We start from the raw sequence: 25,478 nt of genomic DNA, 5'->3' as shown, positions 1-25,478 counted from the left end.
CTGTGTACATACATTACATTACTGATCCTGAGTTACATCCTGTATTATACCCCAGAGCTGCACTCACTATTCTGCTGGTGCAGTCAATGTGTACATACATTATATTACTGATCCTGAGCTACATCCTATATTATGCTCCAGAGCTGCACTCAGGGCTGACACTAGGAATTTCGGGGCCCCCTTGAGACTCTGCCCAGGCTCCACCCCAGGCCCACCTCCACCCCTCAAACTGTCCAGTCCCACCACTCTCTTGGAAAAACTCCACTTCTCACCAATCACACATTAAGGCCAGGGTCACACATCCGAGTGTGATGCAAGAAACTCCGACGAGTCTCTCACATCAGTACCCAGCACTGCAGACTGAATACTACAATACTGTTTAGTAATAAAAAAAAACCACAATACTAATATCACCATAATTGCCATTATACACAGGAGATCTGTACTTTGTATACAGTGTCAGGTTACAGGTAATACAGTGATCACTGGTGACATTGTACCCAGGACCGCTGTATGTAGTATACAGTGTATAGTGTCAGTGTATAGGTAACACTGACTCACCAGTGACGTCTCTAGGTGAAGTCCTTAATCTTTGCTTTTCATCTTCATCCAGCACAGACCACCGTCACTTCTTCCAGCCAGAGCTAGTCTCTGCAGCAAATAACAGTTATCTAGAGCACCGCTTGCAGAACACATTACTTTTTTTTTTTTCCCAAATTCTAAACTACACCAGATGAAGAAAAAAAGGCGACACTGTCGCTCTGCACAGTAACAGGACCGCCTCCCCCTTTTAAAACAGTATCCTCAAAAAATAAAATAAATACATCCCTGCAGTAATAATATCCCTTAATTAGCCCCTATGGTAATAATATCCCCCATCCTAGCACCAGTGTGCCTCATTCCTGGCTCCAGCCATATGTTCTCCCATCCTGGCCCCATAAGTTGTCCCATCCTGCCCTCATGAGTATGCATTCTGCCCCCATGTGATGTCCCATCCTGCCCCATATGAGCTCCCCATCCTGTCCCATGACCCTCTGCTGATCGGGCTCCATACTCCAGTCAGGGCAGTAATGCCCTGATGGTGGCCCTGGAGCACTCACTATTCTACTGGTGCAGTCACTGTATATATACATTGGGAAATAAGTTTGATACTCTGCTGATTTTGCAAGTTTTCCCACCTACAGAGAATGTAGAGATCTGTAATTTTTATCATAGGTTCACTTCATCTTTGGGAGACAGAATCTAAAAATAAAATCCAGAAAATCACATTGTATGATTTTTACGTAATTAATTTGCATCAATATTTGTTCCACTCCTGGTTTTGGATTACAAATATGGTGGTGAAATACTGACCAAATACTGATTGTGGGAACAAGACCTTATGGAGTCACTCCTTAGTTGCCCTGGCTGTGTTTGGGGCCATTGTCATTCTGGAAGACTGAGCCATGACCTATCTTCAATGCTCTTACTGAGGGTAGGAGGTTATTAGCTAAAATCTCGCTATACATGTCCCCATCCATCCTCCCTTCAATACGGTGCAGTCGTTCTGTACCCTTTGCATTAATGCACCCCCAAACTGAGATTTCCTCCACCATGCTTCACAGTTGGGATGGTGTTCTTGGGGTTGTACTCATCCTTCTTCCTCCAAACAGGGCAAGTGAAGTTGATACCAAAAAGTTATATTTTGGTGTCATCTGATCACATGACCACCTACCATGCCTCCTCTTGATCATACAGATGGTCATTGGTGAACTTCAAACGGATCTGGCCATGTGTTGACGTGAGCCGGGGGAACTTGTGTGCCCTGTTGGATTTTAATCCATGACTGCATAGTCTGTGTTACTGAAGGTAATGTTGAGACTGTGGTTCCAGCTCTCTTCAGGTCATTGACCAGGTCCTCCCGTGTAGCTCTGGTGTGATTCCTGACCATTCTCAGAATCCTCTTTACTCCACGAGGCGAGATCTCGCATGGAGCCCCAGACTGAGGAAGATTGACAGTCATCTTGTGTTTCTTCAATTTTCTAATCAAAAATTGTTGCCTTCTCACCAACCTGCTTGCCCATGGTCCTGAAGTCCATCCCAGCCTTATGCATGTCTACAATTTTGTTCCTGGAGTCCTTAGACATCTTTGGTCTTGCCCATGGTGGAGAATTTGGAGTGTGATTATGTGGACAGGTGTCTTTTTATACAGGTAACAAGTTCAAACAGGAGCAATCAATCCAGGTAATGAGTGCAGAGTAGGAGGCTTAGTTTTTCTGTAATAACAGGTCTGTGAGAGCAGAATTCTTGCTGGTTGTTCGGTGATCAAATACTTATTTCATGCAATTAAATTATTGATAAATCATACAATGTGATTTTTATGGGTTTTATTTTTAGATTCACACAGGTGAAGTGTACCTACTATAAAAATTACAGACCTCTCCTTTCTTTGTAGGTGGGGAAAATTGCAAAATCGGCAGAGTATCAAATGCTTATTTTCCCCACTGTGCATTACTGATCCTGAGTTACATCCTGTATTATACCCCAGAGCTGCACTCACTATTCTGCTGGTGCAGTCACTGTGTACATACCTTACATCACTGATCCTGAGTTACATCCTGTATTATACTCAAGAGCTGCGCTCACTATTCTGCTGGTGCAGTCACTGTGTCCGTACATTACATTACTGATCCTGAGTTACATCCTGTATTATACTCCAGAGCTGCACTCACTATTCTGCTGGTGCAGTCACTGTGTACATACATTACATTACTGATCCTGAGTTACATCCTGTATTATACTCCAGAGCTGCACTCACTATTCTGCTGGTGCAGTCACTGTGTACATACATTACATTACTGATCCTGAGTTACATCCTGTATTATACCCCAGAGCTGCACTCACTATTCTGCTGGTGCAGTCACTGTGTACATACATCACTGATCCTGAGTTACATCCAGTATTATACCCCAGAGCTGCACTCACTATTCTGCTGGTGCAGTCACTGTGTACATACATTACATTACTGATCCTGAGTTACATCCTGTATTATACTCAAGAGCTGCGCTCACTATTCTGCTGGTGCAGTCACTGTGTCCGTACATTACTGATCCTGAGTTACATCCTGTATTATACTCCATAGCTGCACTCACTATTCTGCTGGTGCAGTCACTGTGTACATACATTACATTACTGATCCTGAGTTACATCCTGTATTATACCCCAGAGCTGCACTCACTATTCTGCTGGTGCAGTCACTGTGTACATACATTACATTACTGATCCTGAGTTACATCCTGTATTATACCCCAGAGCTGCACTCACTATTCTGCTGGTGCAGTCACTGTGTACATACATTACATTACTGATCCTGAGTTACTGTACATCCTGTATTATACTCCAGAGCTGCACTCACTATTCTGCTGGTGCAGTCACTGTGTACATACATTACATTACTGATCCTGAGTTACATCCTGTATTATACTCAAGAGCTGCGCTCACTATTCTGCTGGTGCAGTCACTGTGTCCGTACATTACATTACTGATCCTGAGTTACATCCTGTATTATACCCCAGAGCTGCACTCACTATTCTGCTGGTGCAGTCAGTGTACATTACTTATCCGTTCCTGGGTGCTTTCCTATTGACTTTTGATCTTTTTTCCATTTATCAGAATTGTGATGTGGTCACATAGCTCAGGATCAGTACGCGCTATACACCACCTTCCCAGGAGAATTACATGTCAATTTCCCATTCAAGCAAAATATTCAAATATTAAAAAATATAATCTGGAGCAGAAATGTGGATTATGTGGAATGAGCTAGAATACAATGCATCCTGCTGGTTTCTGTGGTGCTTCAGAAAAGTCACGGTTTACCCAGAACTGTCTCCTCCTTACTTGTGCATTCCGTTATACTCTGATGCTCCATCTGGCAGGTCTGGTTCCAGAATTGTAGAGCTCGGCACAAGAAGCACGTCAGTCCGACACATTCCTCCACTGCACCAGTTACAGCCATTCAGTCCTCAAGGCTTTCTCCACCGATGATGGATGAAATGACCTACTCCGCCTACGTACCTCAAGATGGGCCCATGCTGACCGCCCTGCACAGTTACATGGACGGTGAGTTAATGTCGGAGCATTTATCATGACCACATCATTGGATGCCGACTGCTCCCTGGATGTAGAAATACATGATGGTGTGACATCAGGGCAGAATTTCCAGTTAGATGGGATGTAATTATTTCTGAAACTTCTGGAAACAGAACTTGCAGTTTACAGGGGTAATTACAGATAATAATACAAACTTTAGATCCCAGTATTGTATCTGGATCTACATACAATGTAGCAGGAACCTGTCGGAGAATGCGGAGTACAGCACTCCTCCATATCCAGAGCCCCATGTTCCTCAAGGCTGGGGTTCTCAGTAATCGGACCCCCAGCTATTGGCAGAGTTTTCCCCTATGATAAGAGAAAATGATGTTATGAAGACTTTGTTCTGGAAATGTGTGGTCGTCCCAGATCCAGACATGGAGCCAAAGTCAGATTTCCTGGAATCCTCTTTTGTTCATGACTTGTTGGCTGCTCTTGAGTAGATCCGATTCTAGATTCCTCAGTGATTGTATCGGTTCTAGGTCTGATGTAAAACTTCACTCCAATCTTCTTGTCTCCACAGCTCACTCTCCAACTCCGATTGGTCTCCAGTCACTCCTGCCGCACTCCATGGCACAGCTACCTATAAGTCACGCATAGACTTTCACTTCCGTTCCTCTGTAAATGTTTGGGTAAATTCCAGATCATTTATTGTGTATAAAATAGAAGATCATTTAGTTATTTTTATAACTTGTTTTGATGCTGAAGTTTACCAGCAGTGCAGCCAGTGTCCGGGAGAACTGGAGCCGCCACCACAAACGCACGCCAGAGCCATGACCGTGTCGCCGCCCCTCCCCCGTCCTTACGAGTATTATTGCGCCACTAAGTTCTAACCGCGCGCATCTTGTTTTTTGTTTATTTTTGTACTGTCTGGAATAAGTCCAAACTTCGTTGTGTTTGTTTATTTATTTGTCATCGAGAGAGCACTTTGCCAAAAAGAAGAAAAAAAAAGACTGACAAGTGTGCAAAAAATGTTTACAATTTTTTTTGTGAAATTGTATTTTTCATTAGTATGTATCTGTAAATTATTACTAAAGTACATATGTATGTTGATTTTGCTTTAACGGTTCTAAAGAACTTTTTTTTCCAATATGTGAACTGACAATTCAGTTATTATATTTTTTTATTTTATTTTTTTTGTTTTGTTTTTCAAGCAAACTGAATAAAGCTTTGATTACATCTCAGTTTATACAGATTGGAGTGAAACGAAATAGATAACATTTTATCTGGGGAAAGAACTCCATATCTCCTTCAGCGATAGTTGGTTGATAGATGTGTTTGCCTGCAGTCATCACCAGGGGAAGGCTCTGCACAAAAAATTAAGACAAGTCCTTTAACACTGTATTTAATCCACATGCAGCAGCGAGCGCCTATGCGCACATGGGTCCTTTCGATAGCTGCAAATACAGCTGCAGACTTTTATATGGAAAGAGTTTACTGCAGGTTACAAAATCAGCAGAGGATCAAATAATTATTTCCTTCCTGTATGTCCTCCTTATACACAGGTGCCCAAAATTGTACAGTTATAAGTGTGGCCGCACTTGTGACTTAGATTTTCTCTATACATCTTCTTGCCATGAACATTTTTTTTTTTTTTTTTTTTTTAATACTGCCCATGATTTTATTTGACTTGGCAGCAGCTTCCTGGCACTGGTCACTAAAGTTAAATTTGCTGCCCACAACCTCTAGAATTACCAAAAAATAGTCCTAAAAGATTGATGAAATGGCACTTCTAAACAACAAAATGTCCAACTGTGATTAGACAGACAAACCAAAGAGAACCATTTTAAATTCCAAAAAGATAAACTTTTATTGATAAACTAGATGGTGGCCCGATTCTAACGCATCGGGTATTCTAGAATATGCATGTCCACGTAGTATATTGCCCGTCCACGTAGTATATTGCCGAGCCACGTAGTATATTGCCCGTCCACGTAGTATATTGCCTAGAGCCACGTAGTATATTGCCCAGCGATGTATGTCACAGGTTAAAAAAAAATAAAAATAAACATACTCCCCTTCCGCAGGCGCGTTGTAGTTCTGTCGCCTGTGTGGGGTGCAGGCGGCTGCTTCCGATCCCAGGGTGTGATGACGTCACGGTCATGTGACCGTGATGTCATGGTCACGTGACCGTGACGTCATGGCAGGTCCTTTTCACGCAGGCGTGCAGGACCTGTGATGACGTCGCGGTCACATGACCGTGCCGTCATGGCAGGTCCTTCTCCCAGACCATTCTTGCCACCAGAACGTGCCGCTTGCATGGACCGGCCGGAGCATCGCGAGGAGCGGGAAAGGCGGGCGAAGGTGAGTATCTAATGATTTTTTTTTTTTTAATATTTTTAACATTAGATGTTTTTACTATTGACGCTGCATAGGCTGCGTCAATAGTAAAAACTTGGTCACACAGGGTTAATAGCGGCGGTAACTGAGTGCGTTACCGCCGGCATTAACCCTGTGTGAGCGGTGACTGGAGGGGTGTATGCGGGCGCAGGGCACTGAGTGCGGGGAGTAAGGAGCGGCCATTTTCTTCCGGACTGTGCGTGTCGCTGATTGGTCGTGGCAAAACGCCCACGACCAATCAGCGACTTGGATTTCCATGACAGACAGAGGCCGTAACCAATGAATATCTGTGACAGACAGAAGTAACCCTTAGACAATTATATAGTAGATATTAACATACAGGATGCCCACAACCTGTTGTCTTTTATATAAATGGTAGATTTGTCTTGGTCGAAGAAGAATTCATAGAAAATATTTCAAAGCAAATATTATTTTTTTTATTAAACAAGTACAACAGCAGTAACAACTCACAAAATAATGCATATTTGGAAAAAGTACAAAACTTTTTATTTTTTTTTCCAATTTAAAATTTTCTGAAAAAAAAAATAAAACCCTCTGCACAGTAAATGCGCACATAATATGAAAGTGTTGGCAATCAGTATTTTTTGTGGGAGTTAACTTGGGTCAGACTATTTAAATACATTGCCTATGTGACCTGGATCCTCGACCATGACCATCGCAGCTCTTTGTGTCATTAGCCGCCTGGAGGGACCTGACATTTTGTATCTACGCCATCCTGCCTATTTGGCTAATCCAACATGGAGCTATGCGGTCAGGTGAGAGATGATTCTGACGGCTCCCGTACAGTCACCTCCCATTACCGATGCGGCTCGGATCGGGTTCTGCAAATTGATTTGGACAATCTCTTGCGATAACTGTTTCACTATTGGGGATCCCTCAGAAATAAAGGTCCCATGTACCTGGTTTGCATAAGGTGGCGCTTGTGCAGAAGAGGACAGTAGTCTATTGCCATCCAGCCCATTGACCATGAATGAAGCAGTAGCATCTGCATGACCACCCTGTTCTGCAAATAAGTAACTGAGACTCTTGTTATAAGGATTGGTGGGAGTTCCAGCACTGTTTCCCCTGCACCCTTTCCCCGTGATCATACATTTATCCTTTTGGTGCATGCAGGGCCAACTCTTCATTCACTGATGGATCGGATGGCAATGTTCTGGAGATAGAGGAGACAACCTGTGTAAATAACAGAGCCAAATTTAAGTTGGTGGACTAATGACACCCAAATAAGAGGTGAACGAGAAGCTCCTGATCTTATATTTGAAATGTGTAATGACTCTCACCTACCATGTTTCATACTTGTGTCTCCCTATGAGGTGTTTAGGCCCCCTCCGCTCCAGGTCCTACTGCGACATCTCAACCCGTTCCTACTTGTATATCCCTATGGTTGGTGGTGGAGTTGGGATTTTCAGCTATAATACAGGGGTATTTTTTGCTCGTGCAGGACCACCCTTATACAATATTATAGAGCGTGCGGCCCACATTCATCAAAAATGTCTCGATTTGCACCAAATCTTTAGTGAACTCACTCCGACTCCACAGCTCCATGTTTGATATCACACTTTAATGATAAATTTGACACAAAAGACGCCGATGCAAATGTTTAAGCATGTTCAGAACACTACCCAAAGTTAGAAAAGTGCAGGAGACCAATGTGTGAAATGTCATTTGCTAATGTGTAGAATTTGGGGAAAATTGAGACTTTATGCAGATTAAAAACGTTTTGTAACATATTCGCTCCTCCATTGTTTCTAGGTTTTCTATAGTCCCTCTAAAATATGCACCTTTTATGTAGAAATGCTGTCATAGATATGTCATGTTGCACATGGAAACCGCTATCCATGCCCACTTTTCTTGTGTGTGTAGTGTATATGTGTGTGTATGTATGTATGTATATGTGTATGTCTATATGTGTGTGTGTGTGTATATGTATATATATATATATCAGTGCCTACAAGTGGTATTCAACCCCCTGCAGATTTAGCAGGTTTAATAAGATGCAAATAAGTTAGAGCCTTCAAACTTCAAACAAGAGCAGGATTTATTAACAGATGCATACATCTTACAAACCAAAAAGTTTTGTTGCTCAGTTAAATTTTTATAAATTCTAAACATAAAAGTGTGGGTCAATTATTATTCAACCCCTAGGTTTAATATTTTGTGGAATAACCTTTGTTTGCAATTACAGCTAATAATCGTCTTTTATAAGACCTGATCAGGCCGGCACAGGTCTCTGGAGTTATCTTGGCCCACTCCTCCATGCAGATCTTCTCCAAGTTATCTAGGTTCTTTGGGTGTCTCATGTGGACTTTAATCTTGAGCTCCTTCCACAAGTTTTCAATTGGGTTAAGGTGAGGAGACTGACTAGGCCACTGCAACACCTTGATTTTTTGCCTCTTGAACCAGGCCTTGGTTTTCTTGGCTGTGTGCTTTGGGTCGTTGTCTTGTTGGAAGATGAAATGACGACCCATCTTAAGATCCTTGATGGAGGAGCGGAGGTTCTTGGCCAAAATCTCCAGGTAGGCTGTGCTATCCATCTTCCCATGGATGCGGACCAGATGGCCAGGCCCCTTGGCTGAGAAACAGCCCCACAGCATGATGCTGCCACCACCATGCTTGACTGTAGGGATGGTATTCTTGGGGTCGTATGCAGTGCCATCCAGTCTCCAAACGTCACGTGTGTGGTTGGCACCAAAGATCTCGATCTTGGTCTCATCAGACCAGAGAACCTTGAACCAGTCAGTCTCAGAGTCCTCCAAGTGATCATGAGCAAACTGTAGACGAGCCTTGACATGACGCTTTGAAAGTAAAGGTACCTTACGGGCTCGTCTGGAATGGAGACCATTGCGGTGGAGTACGTTACTTATGGTATTGACTGAAACCAATGTCCCCACTGCCATGAGATCTTCCCGGAGCTCCTTCCTTGTTGTCCTTGGGTTAGCCTTGACTCTTCGGACAAGCCTGGCCTCGGCACGGGAGGAAACTTTCAAAGGCTGTCCAGGCCGTGGAAGGCTAACAGTAGTTCCATAAGCCTTCCACTTCCGGATGATGCTCCCAACAGTGGAGACAGGTAGGCCCAACTCCTTGGAAAGGGTTTTGTACCCCTTGCCAGCCTTGTGACCCTCCACGATCTTGTCTCTGATGGCCTTGGAATGCTCCTGTGTCTTTCCCATGTTGACCATGTTTGAGTGCTGTTCACAAGTTTGGGGAGGGTCTTAGGGCTGTCACACACGTCCAGATAATTCCGGTACCGGAATAAATCGGTACCGGAGTTATCCGTGTCTGTGTGCCTGGGAACTCACGTAGGCCATACGTGCGGCACACGTGTGCCGCCCGTATGGCGAGTGGGTACCACACGGAGCGTGTGGTACCCACGCGTGTGGTACCCTGCATCGCGGATTCATATGTTCCCTGCAGCAGCGTTTGCTGCAGAGAAAATATGAAGAATAGTGTTTAAAATAAAGATCTATGTGTCCGCCGCCCCCCCACCCCCTGTGCGCTCCCCCCCCTGCTGTTCAGAAAATACTTACCCGCCTCCCTCGCTGCTTCCTGGTCTGGCCGCGGCTTCTAGTGTATGCGGTCACGTGGGGCCGATCATTTACAGTCATGAATATGTGGCTCCACCTCCCATAGGGGCGGAGCCGACTATTCATGATTGTAAATGATCGGCCCCACATGACCGCATACACTAGAAGCCGCGGCCAGACCAGGAAGCAGCGAGGGAGGCGGGTAAGAATTTTCTGAACAGCGGGGGGGCGCACAGGGGGTGGGGGGGCGGCGGACACATAGATCTTTATTTTAAACACTATTCTTCATATTTTCTCTGCAGCAAACGCTGCTGCAGGGAACATATGAATCGCGGCTTCAGCACCATGTGGGGGGGACAGCGCTTACTGTAGCGCTGTCTCCTGCACGCACACGGACCCCAGACGGAGAACGTCCGTGTGAGGTCTGTGTTTTACACGGACCCATTGACTATTGGGTCCGTGTAATCCGTGCGCTCCCACGAACACTGACATGTCTCCGTGTTTGGCACACGGAGACACGGTCCGCAAAAAATCAATGACATCTGAACAGATGCATTGATTTTTATGGGTCTACGTGTGTCAGTGTCTCCGGTACGTGAGGAAACTGTCACCTCACGTACCGGAGCCACTGACGTGTGAAACCGGCCTCAAATAGTCAGAAAAGGCTGGAAAAAGAGATAATTAATCCAAACATGTGAAGCTCATTGTTCTTTGTGCCTGAACTACTTCTTAATACTTTAGGGGAACCAAACAGAATTCTGGGGGGTTGAGGGGTTGAATAATAAATGACCCTCTGAAAAAACTTTTCACAATTTAAAAAAAATAAAATAAAGAAAGAAATAACATTCTTTTTTGCTACAGTGCATTTCACACTTCCAGGCTGATCTACAGTCCAAATGTCACAATGCCAAGTTAATTCCAAATGTGTAAACCTGCAAAATCTGCAGGGGGTTGAATACTACTTGTAGGCACTGTGTGTGTGTATGTGTGTATGTGTATGTATATATATATGTATGTATATATATATTTATATATTTTTATTTATTTTTTTTAAGCTAGCTATTAGTAGGTAGTAGTATAAATGGTGTAAGGCCACGTTCACACGGTCAGTATTTGTAAGCTGAGACCAGCAGTGGGTGATAAATACAGAAGTGGTGGCGTGTTCCCATTATAATTTTCCTGATTGATCCTCTACTGACCAAATACTGAACGTGTGAACATGGCCTAAAACATTGATACATTTGGCTTAGGCATTCATGACAATTAAACGCTGCCATCTGTGCAAACACAATGGTAAATGTCCCCCACATGTCGGCATCAAAGGTGAATATTTGGAAATATCTGCTCATTTATTCTGGGTCAATTATTACTAAAGTTTTAGAAAAAAAAAAAGCTTTTTTTTTTCCCCAAGATATAGAATCACTTTTACCCATGCATCTGAAATAGGCAAAACTGCAATACTAGGCACGGTCTGTGGATATGAGTGGCGCTGTTTTGTGTAAAACAAAAAAAAATAAAAAATACGATATAAATAACTTAAAAAAAGAAGACATTTTGGGTTAAGTAACAATAATAAAAAAAGACCTGTGTACTTTTTTCATTTAAAATGTAATTCCTTAAAAGTGAGAAGGCACTTGGATACATTAAAATACCACACTGAAGGTAAACCAATGCACCTGTACTTGACCCTTTTAAAGAAATAATCATTATGTGCAAATATCTAAAGCATAACCCTGCAGGAACAGCGCTGAATGTACACTATTTACATTGATCAAGGAATAACAGGACCTTTTCTTGGCCTCCATGATTAAACAGTATAAGTCTATGGTGGTGGTGACCTGACAGTATACTGAATCCTATCTGGTCTTGTCCAATCACAGAGCAGCTTACAATTTTCCACAGCAGTTTAAGAAATGAAAGCTGAGCTGTGATTGGTTGCTATGGACAACAAGGCCTATTTCATGGTTGAGGCCTAGTCCATCAGTTTAGCCCTTGTATACGTGATGGTATTTAGTATTTTTCTGTCTTTTCTGGTAGCATTCACCTTTGGTATACATTCTGATTATGGACTGGCTGTCACTGCAGTTTGTCCGGTACATTGTGTTTGTTCAAGATCTTCATCAAGGATTTATTCATGAAATAAGGCTTTTCTGCGGAGCCGTCGTGTCTCTCTATATCTTCCACTAGGAGTAAAAAGTTAATACACAGTAAGTGACCAGGTGACACAAAAACAGGCCCTCAATTTGTAAAATGTCCCTGTCCCCTGGGGTGAATGTTTGTCCTAGAAAACCATTGTGTTTTGTGGCATCTGAATTCTATATATTTATTATGGTCGGAGCTCCGGTTTTCTCCTGCAGAGCTCCATATCCAATGTATAGAAGACGACTAACGGGTATTCAGATCCTAGACATTTACAATATAGGATAAATAAATATTCGTGAATGCCTGGGATCCACACAAATCTAAAGACCATGGCCTCCTGACCTCCATCTTGAGGCCACTGTGAAGAGAGAGATACAGGACGGATTGCTCCCATAGAAGTGAATGGGAGTGACGGCAGACATTACTGGGCCACGGGGCCTCCAGGACTCCGAGCCACTGCTATGCGAGCACAGTATGCTCCATTGTTTTCATGCCTTTGCTCACCTCTCCCCTCACAGTGACCTATGGGAGTCAGATCTCAGGAGCTCCTACTGATTTTCACCCCTTTTTTCTGGCAATGTGCTGCCATCTTATTAAGAGTCTCCAGTGAAAGAGATCGCCGACTACATGTGCAACTCTTATATCCCTAAGGTTGGTGGTGGAGTTGGGATTTGCAGCAGTTATACAGGAGTATTTTAGCTCGTGCAGGACCGACCCTATATAATATTGTTGTAGAGACTGTGGCCCACATTCATGAAAAGTGGCTCAATTTGCACCAGATCTTTAGTGATGGGTCCTTTACTTGGGGATCCTTTGTTTCCCTTGAGGATCGGAGTGGTCCAACTAACCGATCTAGCAACTATGTCCTCTCCTGTGGTTGGATAATATAAAATTATTGCAAGACCTGAACGACAGCGGGAAACGCATGTCAGTAGTTGGCACTAGTGGAAGACCATAAAGTTCCTGGCACTCCACCTCTTTTGTCTTTTAGAATGGGCATTTCCATAACTTAAGAGACCTTCAGTTGATGTTAACCCACTTCACTAAGTTACCGAACTTGTTTAGTTTGAGCGGTTAAGAACAGTAACAGTTATGTAAAGGGATTTTTTTAATGTTTTAAAAAATAATTATTTTTGTGAACTTTTAGAGCCAAACAGGGGCACCAATGTGGCAGACCTTGGACCAGTGTTGGGGCCACAGTAGCCTGTTAGCCCATGATTGTGTCAGAAAGGGGCTGATGGAGTGACGGGAGTACCCTCAGTAGGTCTAACCACTTAGCTGCTGTGGTGACTATAAGCAGCAGCATTTTAAGGGATTGAAGAGGACCTTTCACCAAAATGTTCAAATATGAAGTGGACATATGATATAATAGGTGCTGCAAAGCAGATATAAATGTTTTTTTTTTTGTTTTTTTTTACGAATCTATTGAAAAATATAGACTATTACAGAGATATCAAAGTATTTGGAACCTAAACAGTTAATTCCCAGAGAGATTTCACTGGGAGCGTGTACTTCTTCTTTCTGATAGTTATGTAAGTAGACAGCATCAGAAAGAGGAAGAAGTACACGCCCCCAGTGAAATCTCTCTGGTCATACCCACTTTGCTTAAAAAAAAAGTGTTGATTGCTAATACCTACACAATAGAGAGGCAAAATAAAAAAAGTTTTATTCTGCTCTACAGCACCTATTTCAGTGGCATGTAAAAGTTTGGGCACCCCTGGTCAAGATTATTGTTATTGTGAACAGTTATGCAAGTTGAAAATGAAATGATGTCTTACAGGGCTAAAGTTATAGATGACACATTTCCTATGGTTTTTTAAAAAAAAATTTGTTTTTTACATTTTAACAATCACAAAAAGGAAAATGGGCCAATGCAAAAGTTTAGGCCCCTTGGAGATTTGTGTACTCAGATAATTTTGACCACGGTTTCAGACCTTAATTAGCCTATTAAAGTTATGGCTCCTTGACTATCATCGCTAGGAAAGGCCAGGTGATGCAGATTTTCCAGCCTTATAAAAACCTGGCCTCCTCTAACCTTGTGCCAAAAACAGCAGCCATGGGATCTTCTAAGCAACTGCCTAGCACTCTGAAAATGGTGGAGGCACACAAAGCAGGAGGAGGCTATAAGAAGATAGGAAAGTGTTTTCAAGTTAACCTTTCCTCAGTTTGAAATGTAATTAAGAAATGGCCAATATCAGGAACAGTGAAGATCAAGATAAGGTCTGGAAGACCAAGCAAAATTTCAGTGAGAGCTGCTCATAGGATTGCTATAGAGGCAAATCAGAACCCCTGCTTCACTGCAAAGGACCTTCAGAAACATTTAGAAATCTTTGGCCACAATGATGAAAAGTATGTGTGGGGAAAAAAGGGCACATAATATCAGGAAAAGAACATCTTGCCAACCATTAAGCATGGAGGTGGATCAATCATGCTTTGGGGTTGTGCTGTAGCCAATGTCACGGGGAACAGTTCAAGTGTAGAGGGAAGAATGGATTCAATGAAATATCAACAAATTATTGATTCACACATAACAACATCTGTAAAAAAGCTAAAGTTGAAAAGAGGAAGAGGATGGCTTCTACAAATGGATAATGAGCCTAAACACGTCACAATCCACAATAGACAACCTCAACAGGCGCAAGCTGAAGGTTTTACAATGACCCTCACAGTCCCCTGATCTGATCATCATTGAAAATCTGTGACTAGACCTCAAAATAGCAGAAGAAGCAAGACACCCCAGGAATCTTACAGAACTGGAGGAATTTTTGCAATTTTTAAAAGGGAGAAAATAACTATATATTTTACCTATAATACAAAGCAAATACTGTATGTGTCATCTTTAACGTTAGGCCTTTTAGAGATCATTTCATCTTCAACTTGCTGAACTGTTCACAACAACAATTTTGACCAGGGGTGCCCAAACTTTTACATGCCAGTGCCACTGTACATCGTGTGTCCAGTTCAAAATGAAACATTTGATGAAAGGTTCTCTTTATACAGCCATAATGTACAACTGACACCTGTTGTCGGAGGTGCAGGCTCAGTGCCATGCATGTGTGGCACATACTTCCTAATATTGCTTTACATGTATGACGGATGTTGGAAAAGGGACTTAGGGTATGTTTCCACGTTCAGTTTTGCTTCAGGCTTTGGTCAGGATTTTATGCAGGTAAAATCCTGACCAAAACTGCACCTGAGGTCACTGGCAGGTCACCTGCGGTGTACCTGCATGTTTTGCTCATAGTAGCAACATGCTGCGTTTCGAAAAAACGCACCACGCATGCGTTTTCGCGGCAAAAACGCATGCGTTTTTTAACGCATAGTGGAGTCTGGATTTCATGAAATCCCATCCACTATGCTGTAACATCTGGACGCTGCATTTTTGACGCTGCGGAAAAACGCAGCGTCAAAAACGCAGCGTTTCCTGAACGTGGAAACATACCCTTAGAGAAAAGTGTTTGCACCACATGGTCATTCACTTAAATGGGTGTGTTGCAGGGGAAAAGTAGAATGATTTTGATACAATTCAAGCTTCTCCAGCTATAGCCGTATATAGAAAAGTCTCTATGTATTTACAGACTATTTTCCCAAGACTTAAAAAAGTTTGATCCGAGCTCTAACTTCTAAAAACTCTGCTGAGCAATATGATTTATTATATATAAAGACATACAATAAGAAGACAGATATAGTAAGACATAGAGAGCTATAAAAATGATTGATTTTATTCTAATCTTACTGTATAAAACCTCTTTTTTCAAAGTGCTGAGAAATTTGAACTAATTCTATATCTTTTTTATAAATTTCAATCCAACTTACCACCAAGTTACACAGAATTTGCCAAAGCGGAATGTTTGCCTTAAATATAGATTACAAATACATTCCTGACATTCATAGATTTCTATTCTAAACATATTTTGTACAATGAATCCCTATTTCATAAAATTTGAAACAATAAATCCATCCAATATTTTATTCAATAAAAGTAATGTCCTAATTATTTACACTGTAAAGTACAAAATGTTCCAATAATTTATTTTTTTATTTCTTTTACATTTTTTTTAACCACAAGTTATAAAAATGTTACCATTATTAGGAAAATGTGAGATCTGAAGCTTGCATAAAAATTGTTTGGCAGAACTGCGTTCCTACAAATCACCTATATTTTTCCATAGAGCTCTACATTTGTGTCACTTGAAACGTCATACAATTTCCTAAGTGCACTTATCATGTCAGAATAAAGTTGCTAAAGAGAACCATGTCGGGATACACTGAATAGTCAGGCTTACTTGGAAAGAAAAAAACATTGCTCCTTAAGATGTGGATACGATACATAGGCAAACATTGAAATTAATTATAACTAAATCCTAAAACAATTCTTTTTTTCATTTTTGCTACAAAATGTATTGCAATATTTGGTTGCAAACTAGAAAATAAATAATTGGTAATACCAGGTTTTCTGGAAAGGAGAAAAAAGGTTATTCCTATTTCTATAAAAAAAAAAGTCCCTTAAAGTATCACTTAAACAGCATAGGCTATTAAATAATAATGTACTGACTCAGATTCCACAGTGTATTCTATGTGATGCAACTTTAGCCTGTTTCCTCTGCCTCCCACTTGTAATAGGTTTCTCCCAGTCAGCTCTTATAAGCAGGAGGCAGAGGAGAGGAGTTTAAAATTGCATCAGCTGGACACATTGAAGAATCAGCACACAGGAATTATCAGTGAAATAGATTGGCTGCATGGGTTAGCAGAGTTTAATAACTCTGTAGCTAAATATTGTAGAAATCCAACAATTATGTCACTGTTTCCTTTAAAAAAAATTAGGAAATTATCCTTTAATTTGCATATGAGAACCTACAGAGGAGTAAAAATGGCAGAGCTAAAGTGAAGAAGAGACTGAGAGCTTCCAGGAGGGATCTAATAGGTGATGACTTAATCCTGTAGTTCACAGGAAGTCAGAGACTGGTTTCCTGTTAACCCATTAGGTCATGTACTGGATGGGTTATCAGTAGTGATGAGTGAAGGTGTTATCCGAGCATGCTCGTGTGCTAAGTGAGTGTCTTCAGCGTGCTCGAAAAATATGTTCGAGTCCCTGCGGCTGCATGTCTCGCGACTGCTAGGCAATCCCTGCATGTGTTGTGGCTGTCGAACAAACAGGAAATCCATGAATGTGTTGCGGCTGCCGAACAGTCGCGAGACATGCAGCTGCGGGGACTCGAACAGATTTTTCGAGCACGCCGAAGACACTCGGTTAGCACACGGTAATGATCGCTCATCACTAGTTATCAGATGACACAGCTGCCTAAAATGAAAGCGGGAAAATGTAGAGAAGCAACTGAGCTGGGTTGAAAGAAATGATGCCACTAGGATATTGCTTGTGACTTAGCATTAATGTCCGCAAAAAAAATTTGCCTGAGTGCTCCTTTAAATTGTCTTTTTTTGATCTTTTAATGGGCTGGTAATATCTCATACCCAATTATTAAGCCTTTAGGGAGCCCATGTAAACAGCCTCACAAAAATGTCATACATCATGTTCCTGAACACAAAAATGTACAAAAAAGCCTTCGAGACTGTGAGAAGAAATATTTACATCCCACCAAGAAAAAAAAAAAGTCATTGCATCATAGACAAAGGTTTGTGAGCCCCACGTGCCAGAGCAGGTGATCAAGAAAGTAGAAGAAACAATCGTAGGAACCAACTAATAAATGCGCTAGAAAAATGTGACGTTATGAAAGTTCTTCGCCAAAATTTCCCGTGCAGCGATCTCGTGTATGAATGTTATGAAAAGTCTTCATTAGAAAAAAAACACATGCAGGACTTTCCGGAATAAAATAATTAATATGTAACTGTATTAAAAGAGAGCTCCAATAATAATTCAATGGAGTACACAACAATGCTTGGGAACAAACCATCCTAGACACCAAAAAGAAAGGAGGCACAACCACTCAGATTGCCCTATATTAGTAAAAACTGGACACATCAGGAGGCAAAAAAAAAAGTCAAAACATCTAAAGATGCACAAAATAGACATAAACTAGGAAACATTAGGTCCAAGTTCTGAATTCCCACATGGAAACATAAATGTAGGTATTAATGAAGCAATCGATACATGCAACGTAATAATAAATTAATTAATGATATGTGGAAAAAAGTGAGAAATACAAAAATAAAATAAAAAATAAATAAACATAAAGCAGAAAAAAACAAAGGCAGATATGCGCCCTACATAACAGGTGCCTGGTCATCAGAAGGAAACTCATTCCTTCTACCCTGGGATGAAGGAATCCCACCGCCATAACTGTTCGTGGGTAGACTTCGCTTTCTAGTTTGTATCTCACTATTTCCATTTAGTATTTTGGATTGTTTTTTACACCAGCTGATTACTTCTTTCTTACCTGTTTTACGCTTCCATGTGGGGGTCTTAACTTGAACATAAGTTTGTGGTTTATTCATTTATTGCACATTTTTAGATATTTTTACCTTCTTTTTCTTGTTGCCTGTTGTGTCTACTTTTTCAATATTACAAAGTATCTTTATTACACCCGTGTGCTGCATTCATGGTGTACTAAAATATTTATTATGGCGCATAAAATGGAATATATTTGGGCCTCTATATGTGTAAGTAACGCGGATGTCATAGAGGTGGGGTCTTCCCATCCATACGAGCCTTTGCAGAGAGCTCCTAATAAACGGTGGTACTCTCGTCTCTTCTTCGGTGGACGTGGCCTGTCGATATAATGCACGTGGCTGGCATGTAATACCACACTTGCCCTGCAGGGGTCGTGTTACAGACTGTAGACTGTAATCTGCAGCCTGTACTCTGCTCGGTAAATTTGAATAATATGTTTTTTTCTATAACTTGTCCAATTCATATACATTTATTTTGCTTTTTTTCCTTGTAATTCTGGCAAAATGTAATAGACATCAGAGTAGTTTAAGGCCTAACTAAAAAAAAAAAAAACAAACAATCTGACTGCACCTTTTGGATTTGTGCCTGTTGCTCATGTACGGTTGCGGCAGCCAGTTTTACAGGTGGTCCATTATGCCCCACATCACAGATCTTTGTTACTTACTGTGGTTTATAGTCACTCTGTCATTGCCTTCAGCCCTCCATGCCCTAACACTGTCAACTTACGGTGGGCTCCTGCTCAAACACAGTAGCCGACATGCAAAATCAGAGCTGCAGTATAAAGCATGGGCAAGAGCAAGTGCTTACCTGGCAGGCGCTTGTTTTTCTACAATAGTCGTAGCACTTATTAATAACTAAGTTCAGGGTTTGTAACACTATTCCCCAAATCCAGTGTACTATGGCAATACCGCTTGGTAAGGAGCCCGTAACCTTTGCTTGTGAACATTCCCTTGATCAGCGATGATCGGTGGAAAAACCTGTCAGTAAGTGTCCAATTTCCATACAGCGCCATCACAGGAGACATGAAGCATTACACTGTGCTCACTCCTATCAATGGGTGCAGGACAGGACGGGTCCTCCAGAGAGAGACGCTCATTATAACCACCCTCCACTCTGGCCACGAGATGAGGATCCTGAGGACCCTCTCTAATAACTAATCGGGTGTATAGAAATGGGTTTTTCTAGATTGGTCAAAGCCAGTAAAAAAGAGAAATGTCATCGGTTTGTGATGGACGCTGATCGATGACCAAGGTCCTAATAGGCTGCAACCGAGCATACAAAACGGCTGCCCCAACCGCACGGACACAACGTGGACGCTTCAGAGAAGCCCTCAGATCACGTAGCACACGCCGTACGATTCCCCCGACTGCAGATCCCCAACCGGAGGACGTGAACTCACAGTTTAAATGGTTGTACTGTGAAGTGCAAATATTACTTAGCACCAAATGTTCGGAGAAAAAGTCAAGTTTGCGTAGCCAAATGTTCATTCGATAAAAAGCAAGAAATTCAAGCAACGACAAAAATAGGAAAGAAAAGCAGATATGGCTAATTCTATCGATGTACCGTAATATCAAGTATTGTTATCTCCCTCTATGAAAAGTGAAAGGTTATATTTATAAAAAGTGCCGACTCTTCATACAGACGCCGGCTCTAGAAAAATAGTAAAACCCTAAAAGCTATTTTAGGAAAAGCTATAATATTGACATTTTTTTCCTGTTCATAGGCACTAAAATGTAATACGGTTTCTCATGATTTGCATCAAGGACTCTCTTAATAGGTCTCGGTTAGTGGAGATGGACTTCCTCCACCAGGAGGGTCATACTCTTGGGTAGTCCAGACCTTCCTCACCGGCAGGTCTCTACGTCAAGGTCTACAATGCCAGATGCACTTCCCATAGTGTTCCTCATCCAAGGTCACCCTTGATAGAAGGTCCTTCCTCAATCTCCCAAGACCAGATGCCAGCTACTCTGCCTCAATAGAAGATCCTCGCTCAATGAATCTCCCTCACAAGTCGCTGCAAAACTTGAAAACTTTGCCGCCAGATGGGTGTTCCTTGCTTCCCTCACACTAGTAGGTTCTCATCTCTTTTCCCCCAAGCAACTCGTCACCTCCTAAGATTCTCTGGACCTCACATGGAAAAGTATCTTCTCTCCTCCACGAGGTACCTCTTCAATGCTTAGTTATTGGGTTAGAAGGAGCATTAGTTTAGAGAAAGCAAGTGCAAGAAATTAACGCTTTGCCTTCTTAGAGACAAGTTCCTTCTTTCTTAGGATCCTATGGAGTTCCGGGGACATGTAGTAAGGTTTGGATGAGGATCCATTATTTCTCTCGAGATCTTCGCCTGGAGGTAAAAGTTGCAGTAGCAAAGTGAAAGACAGAAAAGGGGGAGAAGAAGGAAGAGAATGAGTAGCAGGTTTCCAGAAGATCTCAGACAGAAGCTCATTATGTAACATAGAAGATTGGGCGAGTTCTCGGCCTTTGAATCCAAGGATTTGACCAGTCGGCCGAGAAACGCTTCAGTTTCTATGACAATTGATTTCTGGGGGCTCATTTACTAACAACGGAAACCGATGTAGAACTTTTAAAGATTTTTTTTGCCGGCACTGTACAGGTCAGAATAAGGGTTGTGTTAGTATATCAGCCCCAGGGTCTGCAGATTAATTGCATCAAATGAGAAAGAGCCTCAAGTAAGCAAATCATTGCATGCGCGGAAAAGCAAAGAGACAGGCAGCGGAGAATGGGCGCAATGTGACAGCGGTTGTCGACTGGGCCTGAAGATCATTTTCCTTCCAATCTTATACAATAAAGTTTATTGCTGAGAATTTAAGTTCGGAAACTTTCTAATACATTTTCGCTGCAGTCCTCGCTTCTTTTATGAGATCTCTGCTTGGACCATTCACTGATTACATCCAGAAGATGAATTCTCGCCTAACCCTGAGCTGCACGGCTTGTTACCGGAAAAGCTCTGCTACACGAAATCAGAAGGGATCCTGCAAAAGCAGCAGGACAGGATTCAGCCTCTGGGGGTTCTCACTGAGTGGAAGCAAGCAGAGATCTTATAAGAAAAAGACAACATATTTAAAAAAGTTATTTTCATTGGGGAAATGGCAACATAAATTGTGTTCCACAATACCCATATAAACAGAGGACATCACTTATGTCAATGGTTGCTTTCAGCTCCTGAGGGGTCTGATCAACGGACAACCCATCAGAAAAGGGCTGAAATCCTGTTATCTTTACTCCTCCTGACAGGTGACTAAGGCCACGGTCACACGGTCAGTATTTGGTCAGTATTTCTCATTAATGTTTGTAAGCCGAGACCAGGAGGGTGATTAATACAGAAATGGTGACGTGTTGCTATTATGCTTTTCCTCTGATTGTTCCTCTCCTGCTTTTGGCTACAAATACTGATGTAAAATACTGACCAAATACTGAACGTGTGAAAGTGGCATTAAAAGTAACCTGTCACCAAGATTTACCCCTTTAAGCCAATGCCACCACTTAGTTTGAACTGCAAATATATTTTCTAAGGTTATAGAGATTAGCCAAGGGAAGCGCCGATTATCCTTTTACAAACTAAAGCTTGAAAATCTCCCACACTGATTGCAAATAACCTCTTAAGTGTCTGTGGGCGAGTCCGGGTGAAGAGCGAGTCTGGGTGAAGGGTGAGTCTGGGTGAAGGGCGAGACTGGGTGAAGAGCGAGTCTGGGTGAAGGGCGAGTCTGGGTGAAGGGCGAGTCTGGGTGAAGGGCGAGTCCGGGTGAAGGGCGAGTCCGGGTGAAGAGCGAGTCCGAGTGAAGGGCGAGTCCGGGTGAAGACGAGTCTGAGTGAAGGGCGAGTCTGGGTGAAGGGCAAGTCCGGGTAAAGGGCGAGTCCGGGTGAAGAGCGAGTCTGGGTGAAGGGTGAGTCCGGGTGAAGGGCGAGTCTGGGTGAAGGGCGAGTCTGGGTGAAGGGCGAGTCTGGGTGAAGGGCGAGTCTGAGTGAAGGGCGAGTCCGGGTGAAGAGCGAGTCTGAGTGAAGGGCGAGTCCGGGTGAAGACGAGTCTGAGTGAAGGGCGAGTCTGGGTGAAGACGAGTCTGAGTGAAGGGCGAGTCTGGGTGAAGGGCGAGTCCGGGTAAAGGGCGAGTCCGGGTGAAGGGCGAGTCCGGGTGAAGAGCAAGTCCGGGTGAAGAGCGAGTCTGGGTGAAGGGCGAGTCCGGGTGAAGGGCGAGTCTGGGTGCAGGGCGAGTCCGGGTGAAGGGCGAGTCCAGGTGAAGGGCGAGTCTGGTTGAAGGGTGAGTCCGGGTGAAGAGCGAGTCCGGGTGAAGGCGAGTCCGGGTGAAGGGCGAGTCCGGGTGAAGGGCGAGTCCGGGTGAAGGGTGAGTCCGGGTGAAGGGCGAGTTCGAGTGAATATTCACTCATCTTCGGCATCACCCACAGGCACCACAATCTCAGACTTGTGCAGTTTTTCCCGTCTGTGTGCAGAGTAGTGGCCAACCACCTGCAGGGGACTTTGGGACTGGCGCATGCAGAGGACAAACACCTCTCACTTGCACGGTAGAGACAAAAAAATGGAGCATTCACGGTAAGTTTGCTGTTCTGTGAGCAAAGTAATCATAAAGAATGAATGGGGAAACAACGACCTGCCAGTGATCAGGACCGGGGCATGCACAATGTTTTCACTTTATGGCCAGAGCCATAATATTTTTGGCGTATCTCCCTCTTGAAAGTGAGGTTGAGTTTGGTACCGGCGCATGCGCAGGTCTCAGATCTCACACTTGCAGAGCAAACACCCAAAAACATTTAATGAGTAGTGATGAGCGATCATGCTCGGGTGCTAAACGAGTGTCTTCGGCGTGCTCGAATAACATGTCCGAGTCCCCGCGGCTGCATGTCTCACGGCTGTTCGACAGGCAATCTCTGCATGTGGTGCGTCTGTCTAACAGCCACGAGACATGCAGCTGCGGGGACTCGGACATATTATTCGAGCACACCGAAATCACTCGTTTATCACTCAATCATGCCCGGATGACACCTTACCGAGCACGTTTCCTCATCACTATTAATGAGCAATACGTGTGCCCTCCGGTGGGCAGAGCTATCATTTTTTTGTCCTGTGCATGCGCAGTATGTTTGATCTTCTATGGGCATGGTGATAATTTATTTTATTCTGCCTATGCACAGTACCTTATGTCTTTTTAAAAAATGTTAGCATCCGCAGATCAAAAAGAGTTACGGTGGCAGTTGGACTGGCCCACCAGAGATCCGGAGAATCCTCCGGTGGGCCCTGGCTTCTCCTTCAGGAGCATCCATAGCGGCTGACTTCACAGCCGCTATGGAGTCCTTGAGCCGGGGAGAATATAGCGCCACCAACTGGAGTGATAACTAATCGAATCAGCAAGCAGAGCCGAATCCTAACATTGTGACTCTTATGCTATACCGTAAGGTGCAGCGCCGGATGAAAATGAGCCCAGGTCTGAAAAACTGACAAATAACACTTAGGGTATCCAGATACACTCAGCAGACCCTGGAGTGTCATTTACAGCGCAGGAGCTTATTCACACAAGGTTTGTGAGCTCTATAACAAAGTGGAGGCAATGGTTTATAGAGGTAAATTCTGGCGCCAGGTTGGCTGTGGACCATACGTGGGGTATACGGGCTGTGATGTCTGCAGCCAGTGCAAACAGTATAGCGGTGAGGAGCATTGGGAGGCACCACTGGGAATTTTAACAATATTTCTGCACCCTTCTTGGACAACCCCTTTACAAAAAAAGCCCTAAAACCATAAAGAGGCAATACTTACAGAAACACAGGAAAAGTGTATCGACACACATTGCGTAGACACTGAAAAATCCATGTGCAACAAGATAAGATCCGATGATCACCGTCTATGGGAAACAAGATGAAAACTAAGAAACTGATCGTTCTAAAACAATCTGCCAAAAGAGAAAAAAGTAATCCAAATAAATACAAATTGTACCCTGTATTCTTACACAAAGCTCCCTGCAAAGATAAAGAAAATTGTAGTTTCCTGAGTCCACCACTAGTGGGCGCTCCCTGCAGACTGTCTTATCATTGAGTTCCGTGTATGTAGTGAACTCCTGGGCTCCCCCTAGTGGCAGCTGCAGGAAGCCAGAATTGGATCATTTACCTTTATATCTACGCTGGGGATTTGGAGCTTTGTATTAGAAAAGTAACTTCAGGTTGAGTTCCCAAATAAAGGAATGATATAGATTATTATAATATTCTAGAAAACAAATTTACCAGGAGCGGCACCCAGTAGTAATTCAGTGCGGGAGCTTCATCGGTAATGACTGGTATTTTCCTCGTGAAGAAGAAGAACGCCAGGACACCTGGGCATGAAATATACAAGACGAGGTGAGGTAGAGCTCATATATCGAGTGTAGGAACGAGGTACGACTGTATGAATCACTTACCTACAGAACCCGCAACAAGAATCTTCCCAAGAAAGAGCAAGAAGTCGGTTACTTTGTCCAGAACAGCGACCCTGGGGGCAGAAGAAAGCGAAGGGTCAGGACTGTCAGTCACTCATGGTGAGGATGGACTATGAAGACCTCCGGCGGTGGCTTGTGCAGGATTGCCGGCCCTATAATGAGCGGGGGTGCAGCGCTGCACCTGAGCCACCAGCATGAACCACGCGTGGTGGGTGCGGGTCCAGTCACACCATCCAGCTCTACAACATTTCCTCTATTATATCTGATCCTCTCCATGCTACTTCAGAACTAGAGCTGGGTTATTAAAGGGGCAGCTGTCCCACCTATACATATATACCCATCATCAGTGGTGGACATACCATTAGTGCAGCCTGTGCCGCCACATGGTGGTCCAGCTACCACCTCCAAAGCTGGAAGCAGCCACATGAAGAGTGGCATTATCATGAGACAGTGGAGTGCAAAGGGCCCATATACTGCTCT

At 43.1% G+C, this 25,478-nt stretch overlaps 2 protein-coding genes across 13 annotated transcripts in view; one reads left to right on the top strand and one right to left on the bottom strand.

Moving 5' to 3' along the window:
• Window positions 1-5,319, top strand: part of LHX8 (LIM homeobox 8) — a 56,367-nt gene extending 51,048 nt beyond the window's left edge. For all 8 annotated transcript variants that reach the window (XM_077277573.1, XM_077277578.1, XM_077277572.1 and 5 more), the window contains 2 exons: window positions 3,915-4,098; window positions 4,652-5,319. In XM_077277573.1, coding sequence (XP_077133688.1) covers window positions 3,915-4,098; window positions 4,652-4,728 — 261 coding nt within the window. In that variant the 3' untranslated portion in view covers window positions 4,729-5,319. The remainder of the gene's footprint in view (window positions 1-3,914; window positions 4,099-4,651) is intronic.
• Window positions 5,320-5,340: 21 nt separating this feature from the next.
• SLC44A5 (solute carrier family 44 member 5) overlaps window positions 5,341-25,478 on the bottom strand; it is a 117,416-nt gene continuing 97,278 nt past the window's right edge. The window contains exons 19-23 of one of the 5 annotated variants that reach the window (XM_077277569.1): window positions 24,981-25,051; window positions 24,808-24,896; window positions 24,347-24,431; window positions 12,058-12,196; window positions 5,341-5,435 (exon numbers count right to left, since the gene is read on the bottom strand). In XM_077277569.1, the coding sequence (XP_077133684.1) occupies window positions 12,090-12,196; window positions 24,347-24,431; window positions 24,808-24,896; window positions 24,981-25,051 (352 nt within the window). In that variant the 3' untranslated portion in view covers window positions 5,341-5,435; window positions 12,058-12,089. Of the gene's footprint in view, window positions 5,436-11,026; window positions 12,197-15,730; window positions 20,906-24,346; window positions 24,432-24,807; window positions 24,897-24,980; window positions 25,052-25,478 lie in introns of those variants that run through there. The other 4 variants (XM_077277568.1, XM_077277570.1, XM_077277566.1 and 1 more) reach the window with 4 other exon arrangements.

This window comes from Ranitomeya variabilis, chromosome 8 (assembly GCF_051348905.1).
Source record: "Ranitomeya variabilis isolate aRanVar5 chromosome 8, aRanVar5.hap1, whole genome shotgun sequence".
In the NCBI taxonomy this organism is placed as follows: Eukaryota; Metazoa; Chordata; class Amphibia; order Anura; family Dendrobatidae; genus Ranitomeya; species Ranitomeya variabilis.
The sequence above is the reverse complement of the archived record's forward strand: the minus strand, read 5'-3'. Positions and strand labels throughout refer to the sequence as shown.